This window comes from Pongo pygmaeus, chromosome X (genome assembly GCF_028885625.2).
Source record: "Pongo pygmaeus isolate AG05252 chromosome X, NHGRI_mPonPyg2-v2.0_pri, whole genome shotgun sequence".
NCBI lineage: Eukaryota > Metazoa > Chordata > Mammalia > Primates > Hominidae > Pongo > Pongo pygmaeus.
In genome coordinates, this window is record NC_072396.2 from 33,178,747 (window position 1) to 33,196,463 (window position 17,717).

Genomic DNA, 17,717 nt, shown 5'->3' on the forward strand with positions numbered 1-17,717 from the left:
TCCAGCATGGGTGACAGAGCAAGACACTGTCTCAAAAAAAAAAAGAAGTCCGAAAGGCAAAGAGAAGGATCTGTGTGATACTCCCATGGGAATAAGGCAGAAGGAATAAAACAAGTCAGGTAAAGAGTCGTGGGTGACAACTGGTAGTGTGTCACAGAAGCTGGAAGAGGACATCATTTAAATAAAACACTATTCAACAGATGGTCAAGACCTCAATATTCAGTGAAATATTAGTGGGCTTCAGATGATACAAATACGGGGCACTAGCTAATATAAAGCTTATGGTTATATTTGCATGATGCCTCTTTAATCATTACAATACTTTAACAAGATTCCACCCTGTCGACAATTATCAATGAATGTGTTCCTAAATGTTTGCCTTTTTGCTATCTTCGTTCAGTCTAAATTCATCAATCAAGTGATTATATAGAGTGTTCAGATAATTTTGCTGTCCGAATCAGGACAAACTTGAGAGTGAAAGTTGATGCTATATATAATTATGCTGGGACAACAGGTGTAACTGGGATGGCTTCAGGTAAATCAATAGGATTACCTTAGTCATAAATCTACGAAAAAGACATCTTACTATACAGCCTAGGTTTTGTAGCTACCTCAGTTCAAATCCTGTCTCAGGTACTCTGTAGCTGTGTATAATTTTATAAAGTAATTATAGCCATACCTATTTTGGGAGGTTATTGGGAAAAATACATGCGATGCCAATAAAGCATTGAATCTACTACTGAGCACATAATAAATCCTCAATTTATGTTAGCTTTTATTTGAAGAATCTTTCTTTATGTGCCCAATGGGACTTCTCATTTAGGCACTTACAAAAATTGCTGAAAACTTATGATACAAACACATTTTGGAGACAAGGTATTTCACCACTAGCCACTCTTTCCTGAAAACAAAAAGAAGTCAGAACACACTTTTTTTTTTTTTTTGTAACACAATCCATTCTCCAAACATGAGGCAATAATAAGCTTTTGAAGACAGAGATTGACATGAATCAGCTTGCTTTGTTAATTTCTGTATTAGGCAAGTTCTGAAGACATTAAAAAGTGTTAGGCAACTAGGTGTCCCTATTACTCTGTTTGGAGAACTGTCGGAGGGTTGTTGGAATGTTGCAAAGTATCCATAAATCTGTATGTCCACTAAGCGTTGTCTATAAACACATGTTAAATATGACAACTAACAAGTTAATGTACATCTTACTAGGAATAATAAAAAAAAATTCTTCAAGAGCTTCATGGATTTGTGCCATTATGCTTTTTTACCCCATCAATTTTTGTAAGACTTTCTATTACCATCATGAGTAGAGTGCTTGGAAGTTCCTGAAAGTTGTTGCCCCAAAAAGAATGCTAATATTCATAGAGTTTGAGAACCATTTGACTGGAGCAAGGGTGAACAAACTTTTTCTGTGACAGGATAGATAATAAATATTTTAGGCTTTGTGGACGATACAGTTTGTGTTACAACTATTCAAACTCTGCCTTTATAATGTGAAAGTAATCATAAATGATAAATAAATGAGTATGGCTGTGTTCCACTAAAACATTATTTATAACACTGAAATTTGAATTTTATGTAATTTTGACATGTCATAAAATATTATTTTTCTTTTGATTATTTTCAACCATTTGAAAATGTAAAAACACTTCTTGGCTAACGAGACATACCAAACTGGCAGTATGCTAAATTTGGTTAGCAGGCCTTCGTTTGGTGACCCCTGGGCTAGTGGATTTGCTTAGCCAAGCTGACACAGCCAGGGAGAAAAGGCCCAGTGATTTACTTTGGAATTATCAAAGTAGGTCATAAGTCATTAGTTAATAGAGAAATACTGAAAGCCCCAAATAATATATTTGAATAACTTTTCAAGATTTATTTTTTTCTTAGAACATCTGACATGGTATTTTTAGATGTGTGTTCTTTTCATACTTCTCTACCCTGGTATACACAAATTCTAATGTCAAGTGTTCCATGAGTTTCTAAACATATGCTGCTTAAAAACATACGGCAGATTTTAATGTTCTTTCGTAATCTTAGAATTACAATAACTGGAATGAAAGGGAAATTGTACCTTTTAAAGTAATTTTTATGCCAGCTTTGCACTCATAAAATTTTATTGCCATCATTTTAATATATCCACTGATTTACATAATACCTAACTTATCTAAAATGCATAATTCTGAATATTCACAAAAAGATCAGTTAAAAATTCTAACACCTTCAAGATAAGTCTTTATAAATATCAAAGAACAGGAAATCTGTTCTGTAATTACTCCTGATTTAGGATGCGCACATTGAGACATCATGTTCTAGTAAACTAGCAGGATGGATCTCATCTATTATAGGTGTACTTCTTCATGAAAATGCACTTTCCGTTACGGGGAGAAAAAAAGACATTTAATGCAAAACTAGGGACTCAACAAGCAGGCCCTTTATAAGGAGAAAATAAAAAAAAAAAAAGAAAGAAACTTTTAGGATTAAAATGCTACCACAGTAGTTTATCACCTATAGTTTCTATAGTTTCTTCTTTCACTCCAGAAAACACCATTTCCATTAAGCATTTAGTTTCTGTTGCGATAGTGATTTCTTGGGAAAGTTTTAAAATGTACTTCATAATTTTTCCCACTACATTAACTGACATTACAGGTAACCGAGGCTTCTGGAAATACTGCTGCAGTGAAAACACCACCAACAAAACTGCTATAAATGAGTTTTCTCCACTTCATTTGCAGATAAAAGCTTAAGATGCTCTCACCTTTTCCTAATTTCAGAATCCACAGTAATCTGCCTCTTCTTTTGGGGAGGTGGTGGTGGAAGTTCCTCTTGAGCATGCTTTACCAGGATTTGTTCCCTTGTGGTCACCATAGTTACTGTTTCCATTACAGTTGTCTGTGTTAGTGATGGCTGAGTGGTGGTGACAGCCTGTGAAATCTGTGAGAAGTATTGAAACAGAGGTCAGACATTGCTCGAAAGACTTCAGTAAAGACTGCATGGAGTGGCAAAAGGAAAATAATGAGAAACTGTTCTTGCTTGTTGGTAGATTGACCTTCAGATCAAAATAGCACCATATTGAAGCCTAATAAAATTGTTTTATCTGACTTAAGTTAGGTTGACTGAAATAGCAAAGGAAAGTAATCTCAACATCGAAAGTAAATTTAGTGCCCCTTCAATATATTGGTCAAACTGTAGGAAATAAGGGGTGGGGGCAAAGGAGAAAAATGTAGAGTATAATTCATTCTGATAGTTAATTATACATGCTGTTTAAAATGTTTACATTAATATAAATTTTACTAACGTACATCAGTACCAATTCCATTGCCTAGCACATTTTAAATGCTTATTAATAGTTTGTAGAATGCATTTTTGGTTATCATATACATTGATTATTTTATGTTACACATTTTTAAATAAAATTATTTCAACTTGGTAATGAATGACTCTTTAATCAAATAAGTGAAACAGCTTTTAAAATTACAGTAAAAGATTAACATAAAGAACCTATTAGTCCATATTTATCTTTAGGTTGAATGTTATTCGAGTGCTAAAAAACACACTACTCTTGTTTGATTTAAATTAGTGATTATGTTCAAATATTTGAGTTCCCAAATTCATCACTGGAGACACTTCTTGGTTTAGACTCTCAATTACCTCCTGTTCATACTTTTGGCAGCCGACAGGGGGCAACAGTTCATCCATCTTCGGAATAATACATTTTGTGAGCCAAGACATGAGAGGCCATCACCTCAATACATGGGCATTACGAGATAGACAAGTCATATAATGGTGACACAATCATTCCTTATCATATTCTCCATCTCAAAGAGCTCCTCTCATGATGATTGTAACATTACCTCTTGGGATGTTATCCTTCTGGTAATCCAACTTATTTGCAAGGTCTGTTTCCAAGGAAATCAAAAGAGGCCTGCATTGAAACTGCCTTTAGTTACAAGCATAGGAGCAGGGATCTGGCTGGGTCAAGATTCATTTTAGCAATTTTCCTGAATTTGCCAAGAGGTAAGGGAAGGGTTTGTAGTAATCTCCCTGCCTCATACATGAGGACTGATTCCTTTCATATGAGGAAATGGGAAAAGCCTCAGGATCTTCTTATTTCAGCTTCCAAATTGGCAGTGAACAGCGAAGGAATAAAATCTTGTCCATGATGTCTTAAGTAAAAATTGCTTTGACATATATAGCTTAAAAAGGCTACCTTTTGTTGAAGACACATCTTTACATATGTGAGGGCCTGAAGGATTTCCATTTTGGTAGGCTAAAAGGATACTAAGAGTTACACTTTCTACATTTGCCAAGCACAGGTTTTATCTTTTCTAGGATCTCCATAGATTCATTATTTAGAATCAATCACTGAACCTAAAACAACTTTAATTATAGTCTATCGACAAGTTATGTCAAGACGAAAGCAGAAAGCAACGTAGCTCTAAAAAAAGCTTAAAATATAAACTCAAACATTGCACCCAACACAAAATGACCATTACGTGATAAAATTAGTTTTATTTCTAGTAAAAAAGAAAATGTAGTTTTTAGTAGGATTCCAAGAGCATTTATTTTTTAATTTGAATATTTTTTAACCATGAGAAAACTTTCTTTGCAAAGAAAATGTAGTTTTTAGTAGGATCCCAAGATAATTTATTTTTCTATTTGAATATTTTTTTTAACCATGAGCAAACTTTCTTTGCATACAGTGGTGGCTAGAAGATAATATTTTACAGATTCAGAAAATACCTAATTTTAAACGTACAGATCAGAATGCAGAGATTCTGAAAATACCAAGCTAATTTATGCAGTTATATCTAATCTTATGGAACATTTGTGCTACTAAAAATTTGGCTCTTAATTTCTGTAATATTAATATTTTCTTGATATCTACTTATAAAATTGGATAGATGTGCCCATGGAGGGTAAAGGGAAATGACAACATGATATACTGTGAAGCTGCATTTAAAAATATACTAAACCTTTTATGAAAGAAAAATGAATCATTTTTAATAAAAGAGTAGTAAGACGTGAGTCTGTAATAGTTCTATATAATAATCACTACTACACTGTAATTGAAAAATACTACTTCATTTCCTTCGGGATGGAGAAATAAGAAAACTGTGCATTCACCCTGTAAATATAGGGTAGAACTCATTACATATAACAAATTAATAATCACTCTCAGAACCTACTTCATATAATCAGAATAAAAAACAATCAGTCATGTACTAAATTTCCTTACGGCTTTTAGTTATTGACTGTAAACACTTAATTATGTGTTAGAATCATTAGGAAATATAGACAGGAGAGGGACTATGAAGGCCATTTAACATAACCTCCTGATTATTACAGAACTCACTGCTCCCTGAAACAAAAAGCTCCTTTCTTAGCATGGAAGCAAACTATCCCCATTGGGAAAGATGTTCTTAACAACCAGAGGAATCCTGCCTGATTTAAGACTTCCTCTTGTTAAAACTTGTTTTGAGCTCTGAACGAAAGCAGAGTAAGTTGAGTATCATTTCTACCTGATAGTCTCAAAGATTTGAAATCTAATAATCATGACCCTGATAAATATCATTTTCAAACTCTATAATGCCAGTTATTTGCTAGAAGTAGATCTAATTTGATTCGTCATCCAGAACCAATGTTTCGTGGCTTTGGATACCAGAGTCAATCAAATAATTCTAAAACTCTGTAAGTTATTCAGCAGCTGAACCACAAGGTTTCTATAAAATTCTAATGTTTATTGAATATATATTCACTATAGGACATTCAGAAAAGAGTAAAATAGAAACTCCATATTTAGGAACCTTACGGTAAAATAGGGAAGATGATAATCACACAAATAATTGTGAAGATGAATGCCACGTGAAAAATACCAGTATGCAAAATAATTACGTACACCAAACATACAGTAATCAAGTAATTTTCTCTTTAAATGTTATGAAAACAGATTTCTCTCAGCTAGCATTTTAACATTTAGATTTAATTTGATGCTGAAGGCTAGATATAATATTTATCCTTGTTTACAGGGTCTTTATAACAGTAACTTTTGGAAACAACCTCATGTCATAGATGATGGTTTAAGTAAATTATGGTATACGAATGTGGATGGAGTGTTATTTCAAATATTTTAATGTCATTGGAAAACGTTTGCTGTATAATATTGAGTAAACAATGCTAGACATAAACATTGGTTGGTTTTTGACAGAGAAAGTAGAGATAATTTCTGTTGTACAGTGTATATTTCTGTATTCCTTTAGTTTCCAAATTTCTTCTATAAGATATTATCTGCAAAATGTTGCTTTTGTAAACAGAGAATAATTTTTAAAGTTTTGCTAAATTGTTGTTTTAAATCTATCATTTCTATTTATATATTAAGATCTTTGGAATTATACTCCTGTCACTCAATGCATTAGAATGAGGAAAACTTCAAGCGTGGTAAGAATAACTTAGTGCCTTCACTAAAATGTTTAATATGGCAGAGTCAAAACTAGAATAGAATATAGTTTGACCTATATTCAACAATCTTTGTATCTAGCTAACTATACTTTTACCCAGTCACCTTTCTTCATTTTGATTATGAGTCTATTTAAGACTCTCAAATGATATCATGAGAAGAAAATACATTTCTTTTTAAAATACTATTCATTTTAACTGTAAGTTAATTTCCCTAGTAAAAATGGGAAAGAGTTTAGAAATACTTGTCTTTACATTTGGGAGCTGATTCCTCTTAGAGCAGTTATAAGTAGAGGCCTTGGAGCCAGTCTTCACAATTATTAAACACCAGATCCATAGTTTATACACTGTGACATTTGGGGCTGGTTGGTTCTTATCTCAAATCTGTGCATTATTTTCTTCATCTTTAAAGTAGGAGTAACACATTTCTTCACAGGTGTGTTAAAAGCAAGCACAGCTTCATGGGCTGGTAATTTATGCAGGGGCCCAGGGCCTCTGCTCAGGAGGCTTCCACGCTTGTTTTCAAGCTCTGCTTCCACTGTCTTGAAATTCTTAGGTATTGAACAGGAAGCTCTTGTTTTCAGTTTGCACTGGGCCCACAAATTATGTAGCCAGTCCTGGTTTTGAGAATTAAATGATATAATATCTGAATAAAATAAGTGCTCTATAATGGTAAATATCAGCAGTAACCACTATCTTTTCTAAACGCTCAGAGAAATTTGAAGAATTTTTCTATAGTCAACCTTCTTACTCTTAAGATTACATATGTTAAAAAAATTTAAACTTTAAAATTTACATTTTCTCATTCTGAGAAAAATTGGAAGAGCATTTGCCAGCATCCTGATATTATTCCAGGGTGCGCCTCTTCTTGCAGTAAGATTGTGTTATTTTGATAGGCCTGGCAAAAACAAACTATGCTCAAGCAATGAAGTTCTTTTTTTCCATCTTCTCTTCCACTTGTTTAAAAAATGCACATTTAAAAAAAGAAATATAAGTACATCTAAGCAAATTTAAAGAATATAAAAGGACATAGAATGAAATAAAATACTTTTTTTCTACCACTGTCTTCAGTTTGTTAGGAATCACTACAAGTCATGTATAACTTAACGACTGGGACACATTCTGAGAAATTCATCCTTAGACAATTTTGTCCTTGTACGAACACCATGGAGTGTACTTACACAAACCTAGATGGTAGAGACTACTATACAGCCAACCTATGTGGTATAGCTTATTGCTCCTAGCTACAAACCTGTACAGCATGTGACTATACTGAATAGTGTAGGCACAATGGTAAACATTTGTGTATCCAAACATATCTAAAGGTACAATAAAAATATGATATAGAGAGTTGGGGATAAAACAATCTTTAGATAATTTTTTAAAAACCCACAAAATTATACCAACAACACTCTTGGACCACAGTGCAATAAAAATAGAAATCAATGTTAAGAAAATTGCTCAAAACCATACATTAAAATGGAAATCAAACAAACTGCTCCTGAATGACCTCTGGGTAAATAACAAAATTAAGGCAGAAATCAAGAAATTATTTGAAACTAATGAAAATTTAAAAAGATGTAACATACCAGAATCTCTGGGACACACACAAAGCAGTGTTAAGAGGCAAGCTTATGGCACAAAACACCCATATCAAAAAGTTAGAAGGATCTCTAATCACAAAACGAACATCACAAGGAACGAGAGAAACAAGAGCAAACTAACCGCAAAGCTAGAAGACAGGAAATAACCAAAATCGGAGCTGAACTGAAGGAAAATGAGATGCAAAAAAGCATAGAAAAGGTCAATGAATCTAGGAGCTGGTTCTTTGAAACAATTAATAATAAAGATAGACCACTACCTAGACTAATAAAGAAAAAAAGAGGGAAGACTCAAATAAACACAATAAAAAATGACAAGGGGGATGTTACCATTGACCCCACAGAAATAGAGAAAACCCTTAGAGACTATTCATAATGAACACCTCTATGCACACAAGCTAGAAAACCTAGAAGAAATGGATAAATTGCTAGAAACATACAACTTTCCAAGTTTGAACCGGGAAGAAATGGAATCATTGAACAGACCAATAATGAGTTCCGAAATTAAATTAGGAACAAAAAGCCCACCAACCAGAAAAAGCCCAGGACCAGACAGATTCACACCTGAATACTAACAGATATAAAAGGAAAAGCTGTTATCATTCCTACTGAAACCATTCCAAAAAATTGGGGAGCGGCTCCTTCCTAACTCATTCTATGAGGCAAGCATTGTCCTGATACCAAAACCTGGCAGACACACAACAAAAAAAAAAAGAAAACTTCAGGCCAGTATCCCTAATGAACATAGATGCAAAAATAGTCAACAAAATGTTAGCAAACCAAATCCAGCAGCACACCAAAAAGCTAATCCGCCATGATCAAGGAGCTTCTATCCCAGGGTTGCGAGGTTGATTCAACATACACAAGTCAATAAATGTGATTCGCCGCATAAACAGAACAAAAAAATCAAAAACCACATGATCATTTCAGTAGATATAGAAAAGGCATCCTATAAAATTCAACACCCTTTCATGTTAAAAATCCTCGACAAACTAGGCACTGAAGGAACATATTTCAAAGCAATTAGAACCATCTTTAAAAAGTCCACAGCCAACATTATACTGAATGTGCAAAAGCCAGAAGCATTCTACTTGAAAACTGGCATAAGGCAAGGGTGCCCTCTCTTACAAATCTCATTAAACATAGTACTAGAAATCCTAGCCAGAGCAATCACGCAAGAGAAATGAAGGCCATCCAAATAGGAAGAGAGGAAGTCCAATTATCCCTGTTTGCAGACGATGAGGTTCTATATTTTGGCCATAGTCTCTGCCCAAAAGCTCATTGATCTGATATACAACCTTAGCAAAGTTTCAGGATCCAAAATCAATGTATAAATATCACTAGTATACCTACACACCAACAACATTTAAGCTAAGGCCAAATGAAGAACACAGTCCCATTCACAATTGTCAAAAAGAAATAAGATACCTAGGAATACAGCTAACCAAGGAGGTGAAACACTGCTAAAATGAGAATTACAAAATATTGCTCAAGTAACTCAGAGATAACACACAAAAAATGGAAAAATATTCTACACTCATGGAAGAATCAATATAGACAGAATGGCCATAATGCCTAAAGTATTTTTTAATTCAATGCTATTCCCAAAAAACTACCAATAACATTCTTCACTGAATTAGAAAAAAGTCTATTTAAAAATTCATATGGAGCCACTAAAAGAGCCAGAATAGCCAAGGTAATCCTAAGCAGAAAGAAAAAAGCTGGAACCATCCCACTGCCTGACTTGAAACTATACTACAAGGATATAGTAACCAAAACAGCATGGTACCAAAAACAGACACACAAACCAACTGAAAAGAATAGGCTGCACACCTACAACCATCTGTTCTTCAATGTAATCAGCAAAAACAAGCAATGGGGAAAGGACTGCCTATGCACTGGACCTCTTCCTTACACCATATACACAAATTAACCAGAGGTGGATTAAAGACTTAAATCTAAAACCAACAACTATAAAAACCTAAGAAGATAACCCAGGTAATGCCACTCTGGACATTGAAACTGCGAAGACTTCATAACACAGACACCAAAAACAATTGAAACAGAAACAAAAATTGAAAAATGGGACCTAATTAAACCAAAGAACTTCTACACAGCAAAAGACACTATCAACAGAGTAAACAGACAACCTGCAGAATGGGAGAAAAATTTTGCAAACTTTGCATCTAACAAGGGTCTAATATCCGGAATCTACAAGGAACGTAAATTTACAAGCAAAAACCAAACAACACCATTAAAAAGTGGGCAAAGGACATGAATACTTTTCAGAAAAAGACATACATGCACAAAACAATCATATGAAAAAATGCTGAACATCACTAATCATTAGAGATGTGCAGATCAAAACCACAATAAGATACCATTTGACACCAGTCAGAATGGCTACTATTAAAAAGTCAAAAAATCACAGATGCTGACAAGGTTGCAGAGAAAAGGGAATGTTTATTGCAATGCTGATATTAATGTAAATTAGTTCAGCCACTGTGGAAAGCAGTTTGGTGATTTCTCAAAGAGCGTAAACCAGAATTACCATTCGACCCAGCAATCACCATTATTGAGTATACCAAAAAGAATATAAATCCCTCAACCCTAAAGACACATGCACATGTATGTTTTATTGCAGCATTATTCACAATAGCAAACACATGGAGTCAGCCTAAATGCCCATCAGTGGCAGACTGGATAAGGAAAATGTGGTAAATATACACTGTGGAATTCTATACAGCCATGAAAAAAAGAGATCATGTTCTTTGCAGCAACATGGATGGAGCTGGAGGCCATTATCCTAAGCAAACTAACACAATAACAGAAAACCAAATACCACATTTTCTCACTTCTAAGTGGGAGATAAACATTGAGAACACACGGAATCAAAGAAGGGGACAACAGACACTGCGGCCTATGTGATTCTGGAGGGTAAGAGGGTGAGGATTAAAAAAACTAATTATTGGGTACTATGCTTATTACCTGGGTGATGAAATAATCTGTACACCAAACCCCTGTGACATGCAATTTATCTATATGACAAACCTCCACATGTACCTCTGAAGCAAAAATAAAAGTAAAAAATAATATAGTATTATAATGTGATGAGACCACTGTCATATATGTGGTTCATTGTTGACTGCAATGTTGTTATACAGCATATGACTGTAGTTGCAATTACCAACTATTCAGCTATTCTTAAATTTTAAATTCATTTTGTTTATGCTGTTATTTTATGATATGGTTTGGCTCTCTGTCCCCACCCAAATCCTCATGTTGAATTCTATCTTCAGCGTTGGAGGAAGGTCCTGGTGGGAGGGGACTGAATCATGGGTGTGGACCTCCCCCTTGCTGTTCTCCTGATAGAGTTCTCATGAGATTTCTTTGTTTAAAAGTGTGTGGCACCCCTTGCCAGATCGTGGCCAGTCTGCTTCTTTAAGCGGGACCCTAATCCATCCTCCTCACTGGGTGGGACCTCCCTGTGGGGGCTTCAGCCATTCCACCCAGGATTCTATGGACAGAGCTCTGATCTCTCCCTGGGACAGAGCTTCTGGGAGGAAGACCAGCTGCCATCTCTGCAATTCTTTGAAACTAATGAGAACAAAGAGACAATTTATTAGAATCTCTGGGACACAGCTAAAGCAGTGTTAAGAGGGAAGTTTATAGCACTAAATGCTAACATCAAAAAGCTAGAAAGATCTCAAGTTAGCAGCCTAACATCTCAATTTAAAAAACAAGAGAACCAAGAGCAAACAAACTAGAAATAACCAAGATCAGAGCTGAACTGAAGGAGATAAAGACATGAAAAACCCTCCCAAAAAAAAAAAAAAAAATGAATCCAGGAGCTGGCTTTGTGAAAAAATAAAGAAAGAAATAAATAAAAAAGGTAGAGTTCTAGCTAGACTAATAAGGAAGAAAAGAGAGAGGAATCAAATAAACACAATCAAAAATTAGATGACAAATATCACCAATGATTCTACAGAAATACAAACAACCATCAGGGAATACTATAAACACCTCTATGCACATAAACTAGAAAACCTAGAGGAAATGGATAAATTATTGAACACATATACCCCCCCAAGACTGAACCATAAAGAAACTGAATTGCTGAACAGATCAATGATGATTTCTGAAATTGAGGCAATAATAAATATCCTACCAACCAACAAAAGCCCAGGTCTAGATGGAATCATAGCTGAATTCTACTAGCGGTATAAAGAAGAGCTTGTATCATTTCTACTGAAACTATTCCAAAAAATTGAAACGAAGGGACTTCTGCCAAACTTATATTATGAGGTCAGCATCATCCTGATGCCAAAACCTGGGAGGGAGGGAGGGAGGGAGGGGGAGAGAGAGAGAGAGAGAGAGAAAGCAGGAAAGCAAGAAAGCAACAAAGCAAAAAAGCAAGAAAAGCAAGAAAGAAAAGCAAACTTCAGGCTAATATCCTTGATGAACACCAGTGCAAAAATTCTCAATACTGGCAAACCAAATCCAGTAGCATATCAAAAAGCTTATCCACCACAATCAAGTTGGCTTCATCCCTAGCATGCAAGGTTGGTTTAACACATGCAAATCAATACATGTGATTCATCACATAAACAGAACTGAAGACAAAAACCACATGACTATCTCAATAGACAACCAAAAGTTATTTCATAAAATTCAACATCCCTTCATGTTAAAAATTCTCAATAAACTAGGTATTGAAGGAACATGCCTCAAAATAATAAGAGCCATAAATTATAAACCCACATCCAATATCCTACTGAATGGGCAAAAGCTAGAAGCATTCCCTCTGAAAACTGGCACAAGATAAGCTTGCCATCTCTCACCACTCCTATTCAACGTAGTATTGGAAGTTCTGGCCAGGGCAATCAGGGAAGAGAAAGAAATAGAGGGTATTCACATAGGAAGAGAGGAAGTCAAATTATTTTTGTATGCAGATGACATGAACCTATTTCCAGAAAACCCCATTGTCTCAGCCCAAAAGCTAAGACTTCAAACTATACTACAAGGTGACAGTCACCAGAACAGCAGGGTACTGGTACAAGAACAGACACACAGACCAATGGAACAGAATAGAGAAATCAGAAATCAGACTACGCACCTACAACCATCTGATCTTTGACAAACCTGAAAAAACAAGCAACGGGGAAAGGACTCTGGGATAGTCCTATGCAGAAAATTGAAAGTGGACTTCTTCCTTACAATCTCTACAAAAATTAACTCAAGATGGATTAAAGACTTAAATGCAAAACCCAGAACAATAAAAACCCTAGAAGAAAACCTAGGCAATAAAATTCAGGACATAGGCATGGGCAAAGATTTCATGAGGAAAATGTCAAAAGCAACTGCAACAAAAGCAAAAATTGACAAATGGGGTCTAATTAAACTAAAGAACTTCTGCACAGCAAGATAAACTACTGTCAGAGTAAACAAACAACCTATAGAATGGGAGAAAAGTTTTGCCATCTATCCATCTGACAATGGTCCAGAGTCTACAAGGAACTTAAACAAATTTACAGGAAAAAAAAAACAAACAACCTCATTAAAAAGTGGGCAAAGGACATGAACAAACACTTCTCAAAAGAAGACATACATGTGACCTAAAAACATATGAAAGAAAACTCAACATCACTGATCATGAGAGAAATGCAAATCAAAACCACAATGAGATAACATCTCACGCCAGTCAGAATGGTTACTATTAAAAAGTCAAAAAACAATAGATGCTGGTGAGGTTGTGGAGAAAAGGGAACACTTTTACACTCTTGGTGGGAGTGTAAATTAGTTCAACCCTTGTGGAAGACAATGCAGAGATTTCTCAAAGACCTAGAGGCAGAAAAACCATTTAACCCAGCAATCCCATTACTGGGTATATACCCAAATATAAATCATTCTATTATAAAGATACATGCATGTGTATGTTCATTGCAACACTATACACAATAGCAAAGACATGGAATCAACCTAAGTACTCATCAATGATAGACAAGATAAAGAAAATGTGGTACATTTACACCAAGGAATACTATAATGCCACAAACAGGAACGAGTCAATTAAACTTCTTTTCTTCATAAATCACTCAGTTTCAGGTATGTCTTTATAGCAGTGTAAGAACAGGCTAATAAATTTTCCTTTTATTTTTGACTGATATTCTTAACTTTTAACTTTCCATTTAATTATTTATATATTATTGCCTTTGTAAGTTTTCTGTTATGCTGGGGTAAGAGATTTCGACTTCTTGCCTTTTGAGATATTCTAGTATTTGAATATTTAGATACTTACTAGAAAGATTCAAGCTATAAAGTATTAGTTACCTAATTTAGCATAAAATCTTTATTTTGAAAATACTAATACTTGCAATAACAGGTACCAGTTATGAAGCTTTTTGCATGATCCAGGCATTACAAAAAGTGTTTTGAATTGATTATCTTATTCAAATGATCTAGAATACTCCCTTGCTATGTTGTAAAGCTTTAATAAATGGTAGCTATTATGACCTCGCAATGGACCTAAGAGTAAGTACTAATATTATTCCCATTTCATAGATGAAAGTGACCTTGTTTAGGCAGATAAAACTTTTTAGTAGCAAAGCATAGATAAAAATCCAAGTCTGATTGTTCATTCATCCAATTCTTATCAGCTATGCTCACTTGCTCCTACACTTGTACACTTTTTTGAATGGTGGTTTCCTTTTAAGTGGAGTGTATTTGTATGCATACACACACAGATATAAATTCAGAATATTGAAATTGTAAACAATGGCACATCATAACTATTATATAGGAAGAATTACTCAATGTTAAATATGTTTGGCTCTTGACATGCTATATTGAAATCTGTGCAAAATTAGTCAAAATACACTACACACACACAATCAGGTTGACAACTGTGGATCAAGGTTTTTCATTACGTTGTTTGTATATGTATATGTTACCCTTTGGAGTGATCAATGAGTTTTAATGGGTATGGAGGAATTGCACTTCTGCAGTTTAAAACATACTGCATAATCATAGCAACAGCTTTAGATAATAATTGATAGCCATGCTTAAAAACCAACTCCACAGGCATGGTAGTGCAAGACACAAAAATCTGGTAAAGATTTGCATCTCTAAGCAAAAAAAAATATTTATATGTTGAACTTCGGGAGAATCCTTGGGCAAAAGATCAGGTGGTCACAAAGGAAGCTGAGTTACTAATCACAAGGATGTAAAATGCTTTATCTTATGAAGTATAGAGGACTTCCCATAGCTGAACGTAGCATACAATGAGTGCCAAAGTTCATGACAGTAGCCTGGTAACTAAAATTTACTATTAATTACTGTCTTGATACTGATAATAAGGTAATAAAATTTCTTGAATAAGTACTGACATTGAAATCATGAGCAAAATTATTGTCAAATACTTAGAAGGCATCTTAAGTCATTTGTTTCTTCGAAATAAATATTATATGATAATTAAGAAGGTTCATTCTGTAAAACTGTCTGTCCAATTTAATGCATTTTGTTCCTCATTTTAAATTGTCTTTAGTACAAATTGTATCAGAAAGAAGAGATGTATGTTGTCTTCTGGATTCATATTAAATACAGAATTTGAGCAACTGTGTGAACGAACTGCACCTGCAAAAATTGCAAAGCAATGAGATTTAATTTTTCTGATCCATCTGGCTTTCCTCTACATACCATCTAACACTGAAGTAATGAAACACATTCTATAATTAGGGATGGATATTATCAAGTATAGGTTTAGGAAAAAGACTTGTATTTTTCTTTATGTGTTATTTCATTTTTTTGTCAGGAGATAATAGGCGTATCATACAGATGTTGAGCATTTTGTCTTTATGGTATTTTAATGACATACTCAACGAATACAGTGTAATAATTTCATAAGTAAGTCTCCTTTGAATAGGGGTAGGATTTTATTAACATTATTTTTTAGCTGCCTCTCCACTGGCGAAAGTAGGAATCTTCTTCACTAAGTACTCCAGAGTTTCAAATAAAAGCAAAGAGAAACATATCAAAGACATTTAGAACTCGATGGCCACTATAGAAATCTGCCTAGCTTACCTTTCTTTTAAATTTATAAATAAAGAATGAGGGATTCCAAGAGTTAACTCAGACTCAATGTATTAAATTTTTTAGTGCTTACATTTTATATTGTTACAGACAATGCATTTACAAGGTAAAACCTATTGCACTGATGTACAAGGCCCATTCTCAAATACCTATTATAGTTGGAGGTAGCAAAATGATAGTTAATTTCCAAAGTTATTTGAGATGTAACTTCAATTTTTTTTTTTTTTTTTTTTTTTTGAGACTAAGTCTCACTCTGTCATCCCGGCTGGAGTGCAGTGGCATGATCTCGGCTCACTGCAACATCCACCTCCCAGGTTCAAGCAATTCTCCTGCCTCAGCCTCCCAAGTAGCTGCGATTACAAGCGCCTGCCACCATGCCTGGCTAATTTTTTTGTATTTTTAGTAGAGACAGGGTTTCACCATGTTGACCAGGCTGGTTTCAAACTCCTGACCTCAGATGATTTGCCTGCCTCGTCCTCCAAAAGTACTGGGATTACAAGCGTGAGCCACCACGCTCGGCCAACTTCAAATTTTTCTAATAAAACCTTTAACCTGAGGAATTACCCAAAAGATGTTCTGAAACTTAAGGGAATTAATTCTATGACCTTAAGTAAGAAGGAAACACAAAATAAGTAAGGTATTTTTATTTTAATTCTAGTTTTTAAAAAATCATTTTCTTTTTGTTTAATTGGCATCAGGCTTACCAGTCTTGGAGAGCTTTCAGGAAGCAATGAAAAGGGCTTTTAACTAAAAAGCCTTAGAGTATTTTTAATTAAAATTACTGGCCAAAAAAGAAGAGAGGCAAACCATTTGCAACTATATCCCTCATGTACAAAGAGGTCTACAAAATTATGCTCTGAGAATGGGTACAGCCAGAACGTGAACATAAAATATTTTATGAAGGGTTAAAATAGAGGATCTTTAAAGAATGAGAATGAACTCAGAGAAGAAGGGCATGTAAAGAAATTTTCATCTTGGTACGTTGGCAAATTTCTATTTGCATTTTGGGTATAATAAAAAGCACTGGCTTATCATTTACAGTTATGTTTTATATTACTATTTGATAGGAGATTTAAATCTCTCATCAGGTGCTTGCTTCGGCAGCACATATAATAAATCTCTCATCAGGATATAGATGATACAGAAGTTACACATAATTATATAATAATCATTTTCACTTTTTGGGCATCCTTGAATGTAGGCACAAACATATACAGCATAAACATGAACTGCCATGTACAAGAAGAAGCAAATTCTGAGCATATATATTTTATCTTAAAGAGGTACTCACAGTTGAGAACGTTGCAAAAATTGTTGTTAGCAATACAGCAAAATATTCACAAAATGGGAATGAGATATTTGAACCTTAATAAGTCATACAACTTTCTTTATTCCTGAGAAAGAAGACAATTTATTCTACGAAAAATTCACAAAACTACAAAATCTTTAGACTCACTTAAAAAATATATATATATATATGCTTACACCAAAGCACCTGGTGCATAATACTTAATATAAATTACATAGTAAATATGGTAATTACAATTTATGGTATAATATGGCAAT

The 17,717-nt window shown here is 34.4% G+C and overlaps 1 protein-coding gene across 4 annotated transcripts in view; it reads right to left on the reverse strand.

Moving 5' to 3' along the window:
- The window catches only part of DMD (dystrophin), a 2,105,574-nt gene that overhangs the window by 1,431,351 nt on the left and 656,506 nt on the right, over positions 1–17,717 (reverse strand). For all 4 annotated transcript variants that reach the window (XM_054470954.2, XM_063660502.1, XM_054470953.2 and 1 more), the window contains exon 17: positions 2,765–2,940. In XM_054470954.2, coding sequence (XP_054326929.1) covers positions 2,765–2,940 — 176 coding nt within the window. The remainder of the gene's footprint in view (positions 1–2,764; positions 2,941–17,717) is intronic.